Genomic DNA, 16,758 nt, shown 5'->3' with positions numbered 1-16,758 from the left:
TAGTAAAGCCATATTTAGAGTTTAATTTCTAATCTATTGATACGCCGCAGGACTATACTTAAATATATTGTTATAAACTAAGTCAATTCTTAAAATGTTTTTTTTCTCATATATACATCTACTTAGTTATATTCTCATTATTGGCCAGTAGAGGGTAGCATTGCCATCCTGTTCTTCGCTGTAGTAATACTAGAGAATGTGTACATGTCAGCTCTGCGCTCTCCTCCCCCTGGCTCAGTGATTCACCCTCCCATTTTTCCTCGCACACAAAGAAGAGCTGCTGCTCCGATGAGAGCCCTGCGGATGATTTTCTCCTTGAATGGATTACATTTTCAGGAGGATATACGGATAAATACAACAGCCCAATGCATCTTGGATTACACAGGATCTACATGACATCAAATATCAAGACAATCATTTAAGATATGGACATCAGAGGCTTTTGTCAGTGCTGGAAATGGCAAGTAGTCTGCTCCTTTCTCCTTTGTAGCTGGGGCTGGGTCTCGGGGCAGCTGCGTTATTCTATTGTTGAGGAGTCTGAGCCGGGGACATTGGTAGGAAATGTAGCTCAGGATCTGGGGATAAGACGTGCAGAGATCTCTCAGCGCAGGATACATCTGAGATCAGAAAAATACCAAAAATATTTCAGTGTAAATCCGGCAAATGGAGGCTTGGTTGTGAAGGAGAGGATTGATAGGGAGAGCCTGTGTGGATCTAGTCCCAGCTGTTTACTGCAGATAGAGGTTGTGGCTGAGAATCCTGTGGAGCTTTATAGTCTAGAAATAGAGATTCTGGATATTAATGATAATTCTCCCACATTCTCATCTAATGATCGTATTATAGAAATCACAGAATTAGTAACAAGTCCTGGTGAACAATTCCCCTTAGAGATTGCAGAGGACTTAGACGTGGGTGTGAATGGAGTCAGTCAGTATACACTGAATACAAATCCTTATTTCTCATTGTCTGTGAAGAGTCGTAAGGATGGAACGCTCATCCCTCAGCTGATACTAGAAAAGGTTTTAGATAGAGAAGAAAAGCAAGAACATAACCTGATTCTCACAGCTATAGATGGAGGAGAACCGGCCAGATCAGGGACCTGCAGAATAACAATAGTTGTATTAGATATTAATGATAATCCTCCAGTCTTCAATCAGTCAGTATATAAGATCAGTATTAGGGAGAATCTCCCATTGAGAACTGTCATATTAACACTGAACGCAACAGATCAGGATGACGGAGCAAATGGGGAGATTCAGTATTTGTTTGATGATCACACATCTAAATCTGCTAGAGAAATATTTTTTCTAAATGAACAAAATGGAGAGATTTCTGTTACTGGACTTATTGATTTTGAAAGTCAGAATTTTTATGAATTATCTATAAAAGCCTCAGACAAAGGATTTCCAAAATTAAAAGGAAACTGCATAGTTCAGGTGGAAATAGAAGACGTCAATGATAATCCTCCAGAAATTACATTTACGTCAGTGGCTAATAATATTCCTGAAAATTCACCATCTGGAGCTGTTGTTGGGTTTATCAATATTAGAGACAAGGATTCTGGAAAGAATGGAGAAATAAAACTGGACTTATCACCAAATGTGCCTTTTAGAATAAGATCCCATCAGAACCGTTATGCATTGGTGACAGATGGGAATCTGGATAGAGAAGAAACCCCCCAATACACTATAGAGCTGACAGCCAGTGATTTAGGGTCTCCCCCTCTATACAGTAAAACAAGCGTCACCCTCAGTGTGTCAGATATTAATGATAATGCTCCGCTCTTCACACAGTCTACTTATAATGCTTTCATTAAGGAGAACACTGACCCCGGGACTCTTCTATGTACAGTATCTGCTACTGACCTAGATGAAGGGGTTAATTCTGATCTGGTTTACTCCATAGTGGAGAGTCAGATTGACGGCTCCTCTGTATCCTCCTATGTTTACATCCATTCTAGTGATGGGAATATATATGCTCAGCGCTCCTTTGACTATGAGCAGATCCAGGTTTTACACATCACCATAAAGATAGAAGACTCAGGATCTCCGCAGTTATCTTCTACTGTTCCCGTCTTTATCTTCATTCTGGATACAAATGACAATCCCCCCTCTCTGCTGTATCCTGAGCACTCTGAGGACCTCATTGTCCAAGAGAAGATCTCAAAGTCTACAAGTGCCGGATATCTGGTGACAAAACTGTCGGCAGTGGATCTGGACTCTGGTCACAATGCCTGGTTGGTCTTTACTCTCGTTGACCCCATCAGTTATTCATCATTCCAAGTGTCCAAACACACAGGACAGGTCAGAACTGTAAGAGGATTACAGGAGAGCGAGAACATGGAGCAACAACTTGTCATTTCTATCAGTGATCAGGGGAATCCTCCATTATCCACCACAGTGACTGTACTTGTCAGTATAGCAGATGAGGTTATAGTGGAAAGGCCCAAATCTGGTGACTTCCTGACCAACTCCAAACCCCCATCAGATATGACTCTGTATTTGATCATTTCCCTGGTGGCCATCAGCTTAGTGTCACTTGTCACCTTCATGATATTATTGGTGAGATGTCTGAGGAAGGACACTTATGACTACAGCAGTAGTAGTTGTTGTTTTCTTGGTGGATCCCAATCCAAAGCGTACACAGATCAGTATCAGCCAGCTCTGTACCTGAACACAGACGGGACCCTAAAATACATGGAGGTCAGGATGGTTCCTCCAGGATCCCAGAGGCAGAGTTACCAAACTAATTTACCCCCGGCTCCAGAACTACAAGATTTCAGTATTGTGCAGCCTTTGGAATTTCCCAAATTACAGGATTTAGTGCAAGATGTCTCTGCAGAGGGGAACTGCTCAAATGATCCCAGCAATGTAAGTGAAAGTTGTACCCACAATAGTTGCCGTTATTTTCATTGATATTTTGTATAGAATTAATGTAATTCTTTAGAATCTTTGATTCATGTACATGATACAGACTTTGGTACTTTCTTTTTTCCCCCTTATTTGGCTTCTCTTTTTCGTCACTTTCTAGTCATTATTTCTTAATACCCTGTAACATGGTGAAACAACATTCAGTGAAACTATTGTACAGGAGACTTGTAGGAGTCATAATGAAATTCTGGATAAAAGAAATGTCTTTCTCCTTAATACTGGCTGTCATGGGGATGTTTATTGACTGAGAGTTTATATATTTGCTGTCGTTGTTCTTCTTTGGCTGTCTTTGGTACGTAACCCTTCGGTTTGCATGTAGATGCATGTAAGTGAACGGACTTAAAGGGGCAGTTCCATTATGGACATTTATCCCTTATCCACAGGACAGGGGATAAGAGTCTACTCGCTGAGGGCCTAAGCACTGGGTCTTCTAATGATCACGAGGACGGGACGCTAAAAGTCCCCTTTTACCTTCTTGTGATTGGAGCAATAGTCTGCTTGTATGACCAACACTCCATTTACTTGTATTGTGCCCCTTTAAATTATAGGATTGTGATGAAAATAGAAAGCTATAAGGCAAAATAAATGGATTAACTTATGTAGATATACAGGCAAGCAGGGGCACAGCTACAGCGGTGCAGAGGGAGCAGTTTCTACTGTGGCCTGGAGACTGGTGGGGCCTAGAGGTTTCTCTATAGTATATTAAGACAACATTATAATATATTGCACATTGTAAATGAAGGCCGTGTTACAAATATTACATTGGGGACCAGGAGCTTTTATACCTCTGCAGGCAAGAGACAGCATGTGAAAAACTGGTAGACATGTAACATGTCACTAACATGGATGAAGATGTGAGGAGTCTGCTGACTACTAGTGCAGGTAACATGGCCGACTACTACTGGACACCACAGCCTGTGCAGCTCATGTTAGCTGTGGTTGTGGCTCAGGCTCAGCCTAGACTCTTATTAGAGATGCTGCCACATAGGAACATGGAGGACGGGGTCTTATTCTCCACACACAGCACAGTCTGTAATGTGGCTTCTTCATCCCAGAATGCCTCACTTCTTCAGTCAGGGGATGGAAGCCGCAGAGGGACAAAATACTGACAGGCAAAGTCAGACATTACAGGAACTATCTGTGTAGATCTAGAGAATAAACCCTGATAATGATTCACCACAGAACACACTGATGCTGGGATCACACTAGTGCGGCATCTCCATAGCTGTGGTGTATCAGAGGACCAGGACAACGGAGAGATAGACGATAAAATAGCAGCAACACACGGAGTGTCCCTCATTTTGTACAGGACTTCTTCTTTTACCATTTTTTTAGGCAAAACCAGCAATGGAGTCTCCAGCAAAGACGTGAACGTCGCCTGAGGCGGGATTTTTAAATCTTTTTAAAAGCAAAACCGTCTTAGTTGTCCATAGTAACCAATTGCAATAAAGTTTTCATTTTTCAGGAGCAGAATACAGAATGAAAGCTGTGCTGTGATTGGTTGCTATGAGCAACTAAGGCAGTTTTACTTTTAGTCCATATTAATAAATCTCTCCCATTGTCTTGTGGTAAAACCAGTTATAGGTGAAAAATGGGACAAATAGCCAAAATATTCATTAAGATTACAGGTTAGAGAATATAATCGGTGATTTCATCAGGTTTACAATGACTTTTTGTCTGTAGTTTCCTCTGTACATGAGGCCGCTGCCATCCGGTGTATAACATGTCTCCTGAGTGATGGATATAAGTTCCTCAAGTTTTATCAGTCGTATTCCATGACATTCGCTACAAAAAGTGTGAGATGTGAAATTTGACCCTTCTTACGTTGCTTTTAGATTTTATTTCTTAACCCCTTCCTGTCACAGCAATTTTTTTATTTTCAATTTTCACTCCATAAGGCATGTTGTTGTTTTTTTTCTGTGGGGTCAGATACATTTTATTTATATCATATAGGAGAATGTCTATTGTCTATGATCACTTTTTCTATAAAGTTTCATGGGAGACAAAACAGTAAAAAAATTGGCAGTTCGGTTCTTTGGAATTTTTCCACTACAGTATTCACCATATGGGATAATATTTATATAAGACTAGGTTCACACCTGCGCTGGGACACAGAGAGTTGGATCACTAAAACAGCGCTCACTCACCGAAACTCACGGACCCCATAGGCTCCTAAAAGAGGGCACTGAAGGTGAGTATAAACATTTTCATATTTTTTTCACACCTTCCTTGAACCTCCATCTATTATACTCCAGGTTGTGAAGAAATCCCAGAGAATTATAATATAATTCCGCTTCTATCCAACCTTGTTCAACCTGAAACAAATCAGGGACCCGATCCCCTGAACCCAAACTGAAAGGAATTTTAATAGTTTCGCCCATCTCTATTCTCTACTTATACTTCATGTTCTGCACTGCTCTCTACTCATACTGCCTATACAATACTTCCTGTGCAGGTGACTCTAAACTATGAAAAGGGTCTACTGTATGAAAGATCGGCCGTAGCTGTATCATTTACTTATTTTTCACTCGTCTTCCTTTTTCCTTTTTTAAGTTGATGAAATAGAAAAATTCTGTCTTCTAGATTAGTCAATTAATAAAAAAAAAACTCCAACAATTTTAAAATAAATTATGGTTTCATAAAAATAGGCATTTTAATTAATATTATGGTATGATAAGGTTTTCAAAATTTTCCTTGATATTTTCTATGCAATACGGCTATCAGCACTTGCTGTTTTTACTAATGACCAGTAGAGGGTAGCATTGTCATCCTGTTCTTCGCTGTAGTAATACTAGAGAATGTGTACATGTCAGCTCTGCGCTCTCCTCCCCCTGGCTCAGTGATTCACCCTCCCATTTTTCCTCGCACACAAAGAAGAGCTGCTGCTCCGATGAGAGCCCTGCGGATGATTTTCTCCTTGAATGGATTACATTTTCAGGAGGATATACGGATAAATACAACAGCCCAATGCATCTGGGATTACACAGGATCTACATGACATCAAATATCAAGACAATCATTTAAGATATGGACATCAGAGGCTTTTGTCAGTGCTGGAAATGGCAAGTAGTCTGCTCCTTTCTCCTTTGTAGCTGGGGCTGGGTCTCGGGGCAGCTGCGTTATTCTATTGTTGAGGAGTCTGAGCCGGGGACATTGGTAGGAAATGTAGCTCAGGATCTGGGGATCAGACGTGCAGAGATCTCTCAGCGCAGGATACATCTGAGATCGGAAAAATACCAAAAATATTTCAGTGTAAATCCGGCAAATGGAGGCTTGGTTGTGAAGGACAGGATTGATAGGGAGAGCCTGTGTGGATCTAGTCCCAGCTGTTTACTGCAGATAGAGGTTGTGGCTGAGAATCCTGTGGAGCTTTATAGTCTAGAAATAGAGATTCTGGATATTAATGATAATTCTCCCACATTCTCAACTAATAATCATATTATAGAGATCACTGAAATATTTGCAGGTCCTGGTGCTCGGTTTGCCTTAGAGATCGCAGAGGATTTAGATGTGGGTGTGAATGGTGTCAGTCAGTATACGCTGAATACAAATCCTTATTTCTCATTGTCTGTGAAGACACATAAAGATGGAACGCTCATCCCTCAGCTGATACTAGAAAAGGTTTTAGATAGAGAAGAAAAGCAAGAACATAACCTGATTCTCACAGCTATAGATGGAGGAGAACCGGCCAGATCAGGGACCTGCAGAATAACAATAGTTGTATTAGATATTAATGATAATCCTCCAGTCTTCAATCAGTCAGTATATAAGATCAGTATTAGGGAGAATCTCCCATTGAGAACTGTCATATTAACACTGAACGCAACGGATCAGGATGACGGAGCAAATGGGGAGATTCAGTTTTTCTTTGATGGCCACACATTCAGATCTGCAAAAAGATTATTTGCTTTAAATGAGCAAAATGGAGAAATTTATATTAATGGACTGGTGGATTATGAAGAGTCCAATTTTTATGAATTATCAATAAAGGCAGAAGACAAAGGATTTCCTAAACTAGAGGGGAACTGCATAGTTCATGTGGAAGTAGAAGATGTTAATGATAATCCTCCAGAAATCACATTTACATCAGTATCTAATAATATTCCAGAAAATGCCCCATCTGGAGCTGTTGTTGGATTTATTAATGTAAAAGATGAGGATTCTGGAAAGAATGGAGAAATAAAACTGGACTTATCACCAAATGTGCCTTTTAGAATAAGATCCCATCAGAACCGTTATGCATTGGTGACAGATGGGAATCTGGATAGAGAAGAAACCCCCCAATACACTATAGAGCTGACAGCCGCTGATTTAGGGTCTCCCCCTCTATACAGTAAAACAAGCGTCACCCTCAGTGTGTCAGATATTAATGATAATGCTCCGCTCTTCACACAGTCTACTTATAATGCTTTCATTAAGGAGAACACCGACCCCGGGACTCTTCTATGTACAGTATCTGCTACTGACCTAGATGAAGGGGTTAATTCTGATCTGGTTTACTCCATAGTGGAGAGTCAGATTGACGGCTCCTCTGTATCCTCCTATGTTTACATCCATTCTAGTGATGGGAATATATATGCTCAGCGCTCCTTTGACTATGAGCAGATCCAGGTTTTACACATCACCATAAAGGTAGAAGACTCAGGATCTCCGCACTTATCTTCTACTGTTCCCGTCTTTATCTTCATTCTGGATACAAATGACAATCCCCCCTCCCTTCTGTATCCAGAACACTCTGAGGACCTCATTGTCCAAGAGAAGATCCCAAAGTCTACAAGTGCTGGATATCTGGTGACAAAACTGTCGGCAGTGGATCTGGACTCTGGTCACAATGCCTGGTTGGTCTTTACTCTCATTGACCCCATCAATTATTCATCATTCCAAGTGTCCAAACACACAGGAGAGGTCAGAACTGTAAGAGGATTACAGGAGAGCGAGAACATGGAGCAACAACTTGTCATTTCTATCAGTGATCAGGGGAATCCTCCATTATCCACCACAGTGACTGTACTTGTCAGTATAGCAGATGAGGTTATAGTGGAAAGGCCCAAATCTGGTGACTTCCTGACCAACTCCAAACCCCCATCAGATATGACTCTGTATTTGATCATTTCCCTGGTGGCCATCAGCTTAGTGTCACTTGTCACCTTCATGATATTATTGGTGAGATGTCTGAGGAAGGACACTTATGACTACAGTAGTAGTTGTTGTTTTCTTGGTGGATCCCAATCCAAAGCGTACACAGATCAGTATCAGCCGGCTCTGTACCTGAACACAGACGGGACCCTAAAATACATGGAGGTCAGGATGGTTCCTCCAGGATCCCAGGGGCAGAGTTACCAAACTAATTTACCCCCAGCCCCAGAACTACAAGATTTCAGTATTGTGCAGCCTTTGGAATTTCCCAAATTACAGGATTTAGTACAAGATGTCTCTGCAGAGGGGAACTGCTCAAATGATCACGGCAATGTAAGTGAAAGTTATTTCCATTGAAGTTTTGTGTAGAATTAGTAGAATATTTTAGAATCTATGATGAATAATGTATGTAATTCAGACTTTGATATTTATTTATTTAGATCTTTTTGGCTTCCTTTTTTACTATTATTTTATAGTCATTACTTATTAGTATCAGGAAACCTGGTGAAACAACATTTTATATATTACCAAACAGAAGACTTATAGGAATGATCAGGTTTATTCAGATAAATTAAACGTCCTTATTAATTTTGCGCCGACATATTCTGTAGAGCTTTGCAGACATTGTCAGTCATTACCCCAATAGGGCTCACAATCTACATTCCCATTCAGTATGTCTTTCGAGTGTGTGAGGAAACCAGAGTACATGAAGGAAACACAGGAAGAATATACACATTCCTTGTAAATGTTTGTCAGATTTGGACCTAGGACTCCAGCACTGCAAGACTGTAGCCTTACTACCTGCTGTACTTATACTCATAGTGATATATGTTCATTGATAGAGGGTTCATATATGTGCTTTAGTTGTTTTTCTGTCTTTGGTATATGTTACCCTGTGGCCTGTATATAAATTGATATGTTAGTGAACTGATTTAAATGGGCACCAGAGAAAGCCAAACTATAGCACTCGGTTATATCCGACCCTCACTAGTCTTGTGGTCCGATTGAATATGGAGCGGGACGAAGGCCCTGCTGAGTTTACTTTGTGGTTCAATCCCTTTAATCTCACATAAACTAAACTGTATACAGAGATCTGTAGAATTATAAGATTGTGGTAAACTAGAAAGCAACAAAGCAGATAACATGGATGACTCCATGTAGCTATAAAGGGAAGAGATAGCAGGACACAGAATGTCAGTAACATGGATGAAGATGTGCGGAGTCTGCTGACTACTAGTGCAGGTAACATGGCCGACTACTACTGGACACCACAGCCTGTGCAGCTCATGTTAGCTGTGGTTGTGGCTCAGGCTCAGCCTAGATTCTTATTAGAGATGCTGCCACATAGGAACATGGAGGACGGGCTCTTATTCTCCACACACAGCACAGTCTGTAATGTGGGTTCTTTATCCCAGAATGCCTCACTTCTTCAGTGAGGGGATGGAAGCCGCAGAGGGACAAAATACTGACAGGCAAAGTCAGAGATTAGAGGAACTATCTGTGTAGATCTAGAGAATAAACCCTGATAATGATTCACCACAGAACACACTGATGCTGGGATCACACTAGTGCGGCATCTCCATAGCTGGGGTGTATCAGAGGACCAGAACAACGGAGAGACGGACGCTAAAATAGCAGCAACACGCGGAGTGTCTGTCATTTTGTACAGGACTTCTTCCTTTGCCATTTTTCAGTCAGACACGGCAATGGAGTCTCCAGCACTGACATGAACGTCGCCTGAGGCAGTGTTATTAAATCTATTTAAAAGTAAAAATGTCTTAGTTGTCCATAGCAACCAATTTTAATAAAGCTTTCATTTTTCAAAACCAGAATACAAACTGAAAGCTGTGCTGTGATTGGTCGCTGTGGGTTACTATAGGCAACTAAGACAGTTTTACTTTTAGACCATATTAATAAATCTCTCCCATTGTCTTGTGGTAAATCCAGTTCTAGATGAAAAATGGGACAAATACCCAAAGTATTCATTAAGATTACAGGTTAGAGAATATAATCGGTGACTTCATCAGGTTTATAATGACTTTCTGTCTGTAGTTTCCTCTGTACATGAGGCCGCTGTCATCTGGTGTATAACATGTCTCCTGAGTGATGGATATACGTTTAGGTTTTATCACTCCTATTCTGTGACATTTGCTATCAAAAGTGTGAGGTGTGAAATCTGACTATTCTTACCTTGACTTTAGATTTTTGGATTTTATTATCTCTTAACCCCTTCCTGCCACAGCCATTCTTTTTTATTTTCCATCTTTACTCCATAAGTCATGTTGTTATTTCTGTGGGTCAGATACTTTTTATTTATTTTATATTGGGGAATGTCTATTGTCGATGATCACTTTTACTACAAAGGTTTATGGGAGATATCAGATTTATAATGACTTTTGGTCTGCAGTTTCCTCTGTACATGAGGGAGACAAAACTTTTTGGGGGAGTCAAAACTTAAAAAATGGCATTTCGGTTCATTGAAATATTTTCCACTACAGTATTCACCATATGGGATAATATTTATATAAGACTAGTTTCACACCTGCGCGGGGCGACAGAGAGCTGGACCGCTAAAACAGTAGCTACCTGCCAAGCACCCCCGGACCTTATAGGCTCCAAAAAGGTGGTACAGAAGGTGAGTCCTTGAGCCTCAATCTATTATACTCCGAGGTGTGAAGAGACCCCAGGGTATAGTAATTTCACTTCTGTTCTATCCAAATTTGTTCAGCCCAAAATAAATCTGGACTTGATCACCTGAATCCAAACTGAAAGGAATCTTAATAGGTTCATCCATCTCTACTTATACTTCTCGTTCCATACAGCTCTCTCCTCATGCTGCCTATACAATATCTCCTGTGCAGGTCACTACATTATGTTCTTTCTTCCTTGAGTCTCTTTAAAAGTCAGAATAAGCTTCTAAATTTAAAAAAAAGCATCTACTATATGAAAGGTCGGACGTATCTTTATTACTTATTTTTTAATTTTTTGCTCTTTTTCAATTTTTTATTTTTTGAGTTGATGAAATTATGAAACTCTGTTTTCTAGATAATATATAACAGAAACCTCCAAAACTTTTAAAATAAATTATGGCTTCATAAAAATGGTAATTTTAATTAAATATTTTATGATTTAATGGTATGATAAGGGTCTCAAAGTTTTTCATTATATTTTATAAAGAATACGGCTATCAGCACTTGCTGTTTTTACTAATGACCAGTAGAGGGTAGCATTGTCATCCTGTTCTTCGCTGTAGTAATACTAGAGAATGTGTACATGTCAGCTCTGCGCTCTCCTCCCCCTGGCTCAGTGATTCACCCTCCCATTTTTCCTCGCACACAAAGAAGAGCTGCTGCTCCGATGAGAGCCCTGCGGATGATTTTCTCCTTGAATGGATTACATTTTCAGGAGGATATACGGATAAATACAACAGCCCAATGCATCTTGGATTACACAGGATCTACATGACATCAAATATCAAGACAATCATTTAAGATATGGACATCAGAGGCTTTTGTCAGTGCTGGAAATGGCAAGTAGTCTGCTCCTTTCTCCTTTGTAGCTGGGGCTGGGTCTCGGGGCAGCTGCGTTATTCTATTGTTGAGGAGTCTGAGCCGGGGACATTGGTAGGAAATGTAGCTCAGGATCTGGGGATAAGACGGGCAGAGATCTCTCAGCGCAGGATACATCTGAGATCGGAAAAATACCAAAAATATTTCAGTGTAAATCCGGCAAATGGAGGCTTGGTTGTGAAGGACAGGATTGATAGGGAGAGCCTGTGTGGATCTAGTCCCAGCTGTTTACTGCAGATAGAGGTTGTGGCTGAGAATCCTGTGGAGCTTTATAGTCTAGAAATAGAGATTCTGGATATTAATGATAATTCTCCCACATTCTCATCTGATGATCGTACTATAAAGATCACAGAATTATTAACAAGTCCTGGAGCTCGATTTGCTTTAGAGATTGCAAAGGATTTAGATGTGGGTGTGAATGGTGTCAGTCAGTATACACTGAATACAAATCCTTATTTCTCATTGTCTGTAAAGAGTCGTAAGGATGGAACGCTCATCCCTCAGCTAATACTAGAAAAGGTTTTGGATAGAGAAGAAAAGCAAGAACATAACCTGATTCTCACAGCTATAGATGGAGGAGAACCGGCCAGATCAGGGACCTGCAGAATAACAATAGTTGTATTAGATATTAATGATAATCCTCCAGTCTTCAATCAGTCAGTATATAAGATCAGTATTAGGGAGAATCTCCCATTGAGAACTGTCATATTAACACTGAACGCAACGGATCAGGATGACGGAGCAAATGGGGAGATTCAGTTTTCTTTTGATGATCACACATATGAATCTGCGAAAAGATTATTTGCTCTAAATGAGCAAAATGGAGAAATTTATATTAATGGACTGGTGGATTATGAAGAGTCAAATTTTTATGAATTATCAATAAAGGCAGAAGATAAAGGATTTCCCTTACTAGAAGGAAACTGCATAGTTCACGTGGATGTAGAAGATGTTAATGATAATCCTCCAGAAATTATCTTTTCCACGGTAAACAATAATATTGCGGAAAATGCCCCATCTGGACATATTGTAGGATTTATTAATGTCAGAGACAAGGATTCTGGGAGAAATGGAGAAATAAAACTGGACTTATCACCAAATGTGCCTTTTAGAATAAGATCCCATCAGAACCGTTATGCATTGGTGACAGATGGGAATCTGGATAGAGAAGAAACCCCCCAATACACTATAGAGCTGACAGCCGCTGATTTAGGGTCTCCCCCTCTATACAGTAAAACAAGCGTCACCCTCAGTGTGTCAGATATTAATGATAATGCTCCGCTCTTCACACAGTCTACTTATAATGCTTTCATTAAGGAGAACACCGACCCCGGGACTCTTCTATGTACAGTATCTGCTACTGACCTAGATGAAGGGGTTAATTCTGATCTGGTTTACTCCATAGTGGAGAGTCAGATTGACGGCTCCTCTGTATCCTCCTATGTTTACATCCATTCTAGTGATGGGAATATATATGCTCAGCGCTCCTTTGACTATGAGCAGATCCAGGTTTTACACATCACCATAAAGGTAGAAGACTCAGGATCTCCGCACTTATCTTCTACTGTTCCCGTCTTTATCTTCATTCTGGATACAAATGACAATCCCCCCTCTCTGCTGTATCCAGAGCACTCTGAGGACCTCATTGTCCAAGAGAAGATCCCAAAGTCTACAAGTGCCGGATATCTGGTAACAAAACTGTCGGCAGTGGATCTGGACTCTGGTCACAATGCCTGGTTGGTCTTTACTCTCGTTGACCCCATCAATTATTCATCATTCCAAGTGTCCAAACACACAGGAGAGGTCAGAACTGTAAGAGGATTACAGGAGAGCGAGAACATGGAGCAACAACTTGTCATTTCTATCAGTGATCAGGGGAATCCTCCATTATCCACTACAGTGACTGTACTTGTCAGTATAGCAGATGAGGTTATAGTGGAAAGGCCCAAATCTGGTGACTTCCTGACCAACTCCAAACCCCCATCAGATATGACTCTGTATTTGATCATTTCCCTGGTGGCCATCAGCTTAGTGTCACTTGTCACCTTCATGATATTATTGGTGAGATGTCTGAGGAAGGACACTTATGACTACAGCAGTAGTTGTTGTTTTCTTGGTGGATCCCAATCCAAAGCGTACACAGATCAGTATCAGCCGGCCCTGTACCTCAACACAGACGGGACCCTAAAATACATGGAGGTCAGGATGGTTCCTCCAGGATCCCAGGGGCAGAGTTACCAAACTAATTTACCTCCAGCCCCAGAACTACAAGATTTCAGTATTGTGCAGCCTTTGGAATTTCCCAAATTGCAGGATTTAGTACAAGATGTCTCTGCAGAGGGGAACTGCTCAAATGACCCCGGCAATGTAAGTGAAAGTTATTTTCATTGAAGTTTTGTATAGAATTAATGAACACTTTAGAATCTTTGAATAATGAATATAATTCAGACTTTGGTATTTATTTATTTAGATCTTTTTGGCTTCCTTTTTCACTATTATTTTATAGTCATTATTTTTTAGTATCAGGTAACCTGGTGAAACAACATTTTATATATTACCAAACAGAAGACTTATACGAATGATTATGTTTATTCAGATAAAATAAACTTTCTTATTCATTTTGCTTACTTATATAGCGCCAACGTATTCCGCAGAGCTTCACAGACATTGTCATTCATTGTCCCAATAGGGCTCACACCGTACATTCCCTATCAGTACGTCTTTAGAGTGTGGGAGAAAACTGGAACATCCAGCAAACATGGGGAGAACATACAAACTCCTTGTAGATGTTGGCCAGATTCAGACCTAGGACCCCAGCACTGCAAGACTGTAGCCTTACTACCTGCTGTACTTATAGTCATAGTGATATATGTTTATTAATAGAGGGGTCATATATGTGCTTTAGATATTTTTCTATCTTTTTTATATGTTACCCTGTGGCCTGTATGTAAATTGATATGTAACTGAAGTAACTTAAAGGGAATCTCCAACAAGGTAAAATCAGTAGGAGCTTTGTCCTTCTACATAACAACTTGAGCACAGCCGGGTAGAATGTGGCTGGGACTTGTGATGGTTTGTCCATCTTGGGAGCACCGAACATAGCGAAACTACAGCACTCGGTTATCTCCAGTGCTCTCCTTGAAGTAAATGATCCTCTCCAGTCCTGTTCACATTCAGCCTGGCTGCGGTCTGGTTGTTATGGAGCAGGATAAAGGTTTTGCTGAGTTTACTTTGTAGGACAATCCCTTTAATTTCCCATAAAGAGATCTGTAGAATTTATTGAGTTATAGGACTGTGGTAAAACTACTTTAATTTCACATAATCTAAACTGTATCTGTAGAATTTATTGAGTTATGGGATTGTAGAAAGCAATAATCAGAAAACCTGGATGACTCCATGTAGATATAAAGGGAAGAGACAGCAGGTCACAGAATGTCACTAACATGGATGAAGATGTGCGGAGTCTGCTGACTACTAGTGCAGGTAACATGGCCGACTACTACTGGACACCACAGCCTGTGCAGCTCATGTTAGCTGTGGTTGTGGCTCAGGCTCAGCCTAGACTCTTATTAGAGATGCTGCCACATAGGAACATGGAGGACGGGGTCTTATTCTCCACACACAGCACAGTCTGTAATGTGGGTTCTTTATCCCAGAATGCCTCACTTCTTCAGTCAGGGGATGGAAGCCGCAGAGGGACAAAATACTGACAGGCAAAGTCAGACATTAGAGGAACTATCTGTGTAGATCTAGAGAATAAACCCTGATAATGATTCACCACAGAACACACTGATGCTGGGCTCACACTAGTGCGGCATCTCCATAGCTGGGGTGTATCAGAGGACCAGAACAACGGACAGACGGATGCTAAAATAGAGGAAATACACGGAGTGTCCGTATTTTTAAGACTGAACTTAGTGGAAGAAAAAATCCTCCGTGTAGGACTTTTTCCTCTGCAAATTTTCAGGCAGACACAGCAATGGAGTCTCCAGCAGAAACGTGAACGTCGCCTGAGGTAGATTTATAAAATGTACTTAAAAGCAAAACTGTCTTAGTTGCCCATAGCAACCAATTTCAATAAAGTTTTCATTTTTCAGGACCAGAATACAAAATGAAATCTGCTCTCTGATTGGTTGCTATGAGTTACTATGAGCAACAAAAACAGTTGAACTTTTAGTCCATATTAATAAATCTCTCCCTTTGTCTTGTGGTAAATCCAGTTATAGGTGAAAAATAGACCAAATAACCAAAGTATCCATTAATATTACAGGTTAGAGAATATAATCGGTGATTTCATCAGGTTTACAATGACATTTTGTCTGTAGTTTCCTCTGTACATGAGGCCGCTGCCATCTGGTGTATAACATGTCTCCTGAGTGATGGATATACGTTTAGGTTTTATCAGTCGTATCCCATTACATTTACTATCAATAGTGTTAGATGTGAAATTTTGACTTTTCTTACCTTGATTTTGGACTTTTGTCTATTCTGTATGATCACTTTATCTACAAAGTTTTACAGGAGACAAAATAGTAAAAAAAAAAACAGCATTTCGATTCTTTTAATTTTTTCCCACTATAGCATTCCCCACATGTGATAATAGTTGTATAAGAGTAGGTTTACACCTGCGCTGGGAGACAGAGAACTGGACCACTAAAACAGCGATCATTCGCTGAAACTCACAGACCCCATAGGCTCCAAAAAAAGGGTACTGAAGGTGAGTATAAATATTTTTACTTTTTTTTTTTTACACCTACCTTGAACCTCCATCTATTATACTCCGGGGTGTGAAGAAACGCCAGAGTATAATAATTTCAATTCTGCCTCTATCCAAACTTGTTAAACCTGAAACAAATCTGGGACCCGATCCCCTGAACCGAAACTGAAATGAATTTTAATAGTTTCGCCCATCTCTATTCTCTACTTATACTTCATGTTCTGCACTGCTCTCTACTTATACTGCCTATACAATACTTCAAGTGCAAGTGACTCTAAACTACGAAAAGCCTCTACTATATGAAAGGTCGGACGTATCTGTATGATTTATTTACTTATTTTTCACTCGTCTTCATTTTTTCTTTTTTAACTTAATGAAATTGAAAATTTTTGTTTTCTAGATTAGT

The 16,758-nt window shown here is 40.2% G+C and overlaps 4 protein-coding genes across 15 annotated transcripts in view; all 4 read left to right on the top strand.

The window, feature by feature from the left end:
• Positions 1-16,758, top strand: part of LOC142204081 (protocadherin gamma-C5-like) — a 290,042-nt gene that overhangs the window by 180,942 nt on the left and 92,342 nt on the right. The gene's annotated exons all lie outside the window — the stretch shown is intronic.
• On the top strand, positions 152-2,915 carry LOC142203136 (protocadherin gamma-C5-like). Its single transcript, XM_075273634.1, has one exon. The coding sequence runs from the start codon at positions 426-428 to the stop codon at positions 2,913-2,915; it is 2,490 nt and encodes an 829-aa protein (XP_075129735.1). The 5' UTR covers positions 152-425.
• Positions 5,633-8,423, top strand: LOC142203135 (protocadherin gamma-C5-like). Its single transcript, XM_075273633.1, has one exon. The coding sequence runs from the start codon at positions 5,958-5,960 to the stop codon at positions 8,421-8,423; it is 2,466 nt and encodes an 821-aa protein (XP_075129734.1). The 5' UTR covers positions 5,633-5,957.
• LOC142204085 (protocadherin gamma-C5-like) lies at positions 11,253-14,039 on the top strand. Its single transcript, XM_075275344.1, has one exon. It carries the CDS (start codon positions 11,561-11,563, stop codon positions 14,024-14,026), a length of 2,466 nt encoding a protein of 821 aa, XP_075131445.1. The 5' UTR covers positions 11,253-11,560; the 3' UTR covers positions 14,027-14,039.

Source organism: Leptodactylus fuscus, chromosome 5, assembly GCF_031893055.1.
Source record: "Leptodactylus fuscus isolate aLepFus1 chromosome 5, aLepFus1.hap2, whole genome shotgun sequence".
Classification (NCBI taxonomy): Eukaryota; Metazoa; Chordata; class Amphibia; order Anura; family Leptodactylidae; genus Leptodactylus; species Leptodactylus fuscus.
Note: the sequence above shows the minus strand (reverse complement) of the source record. Positions and strands in the feature narration are given on the sequence as shown.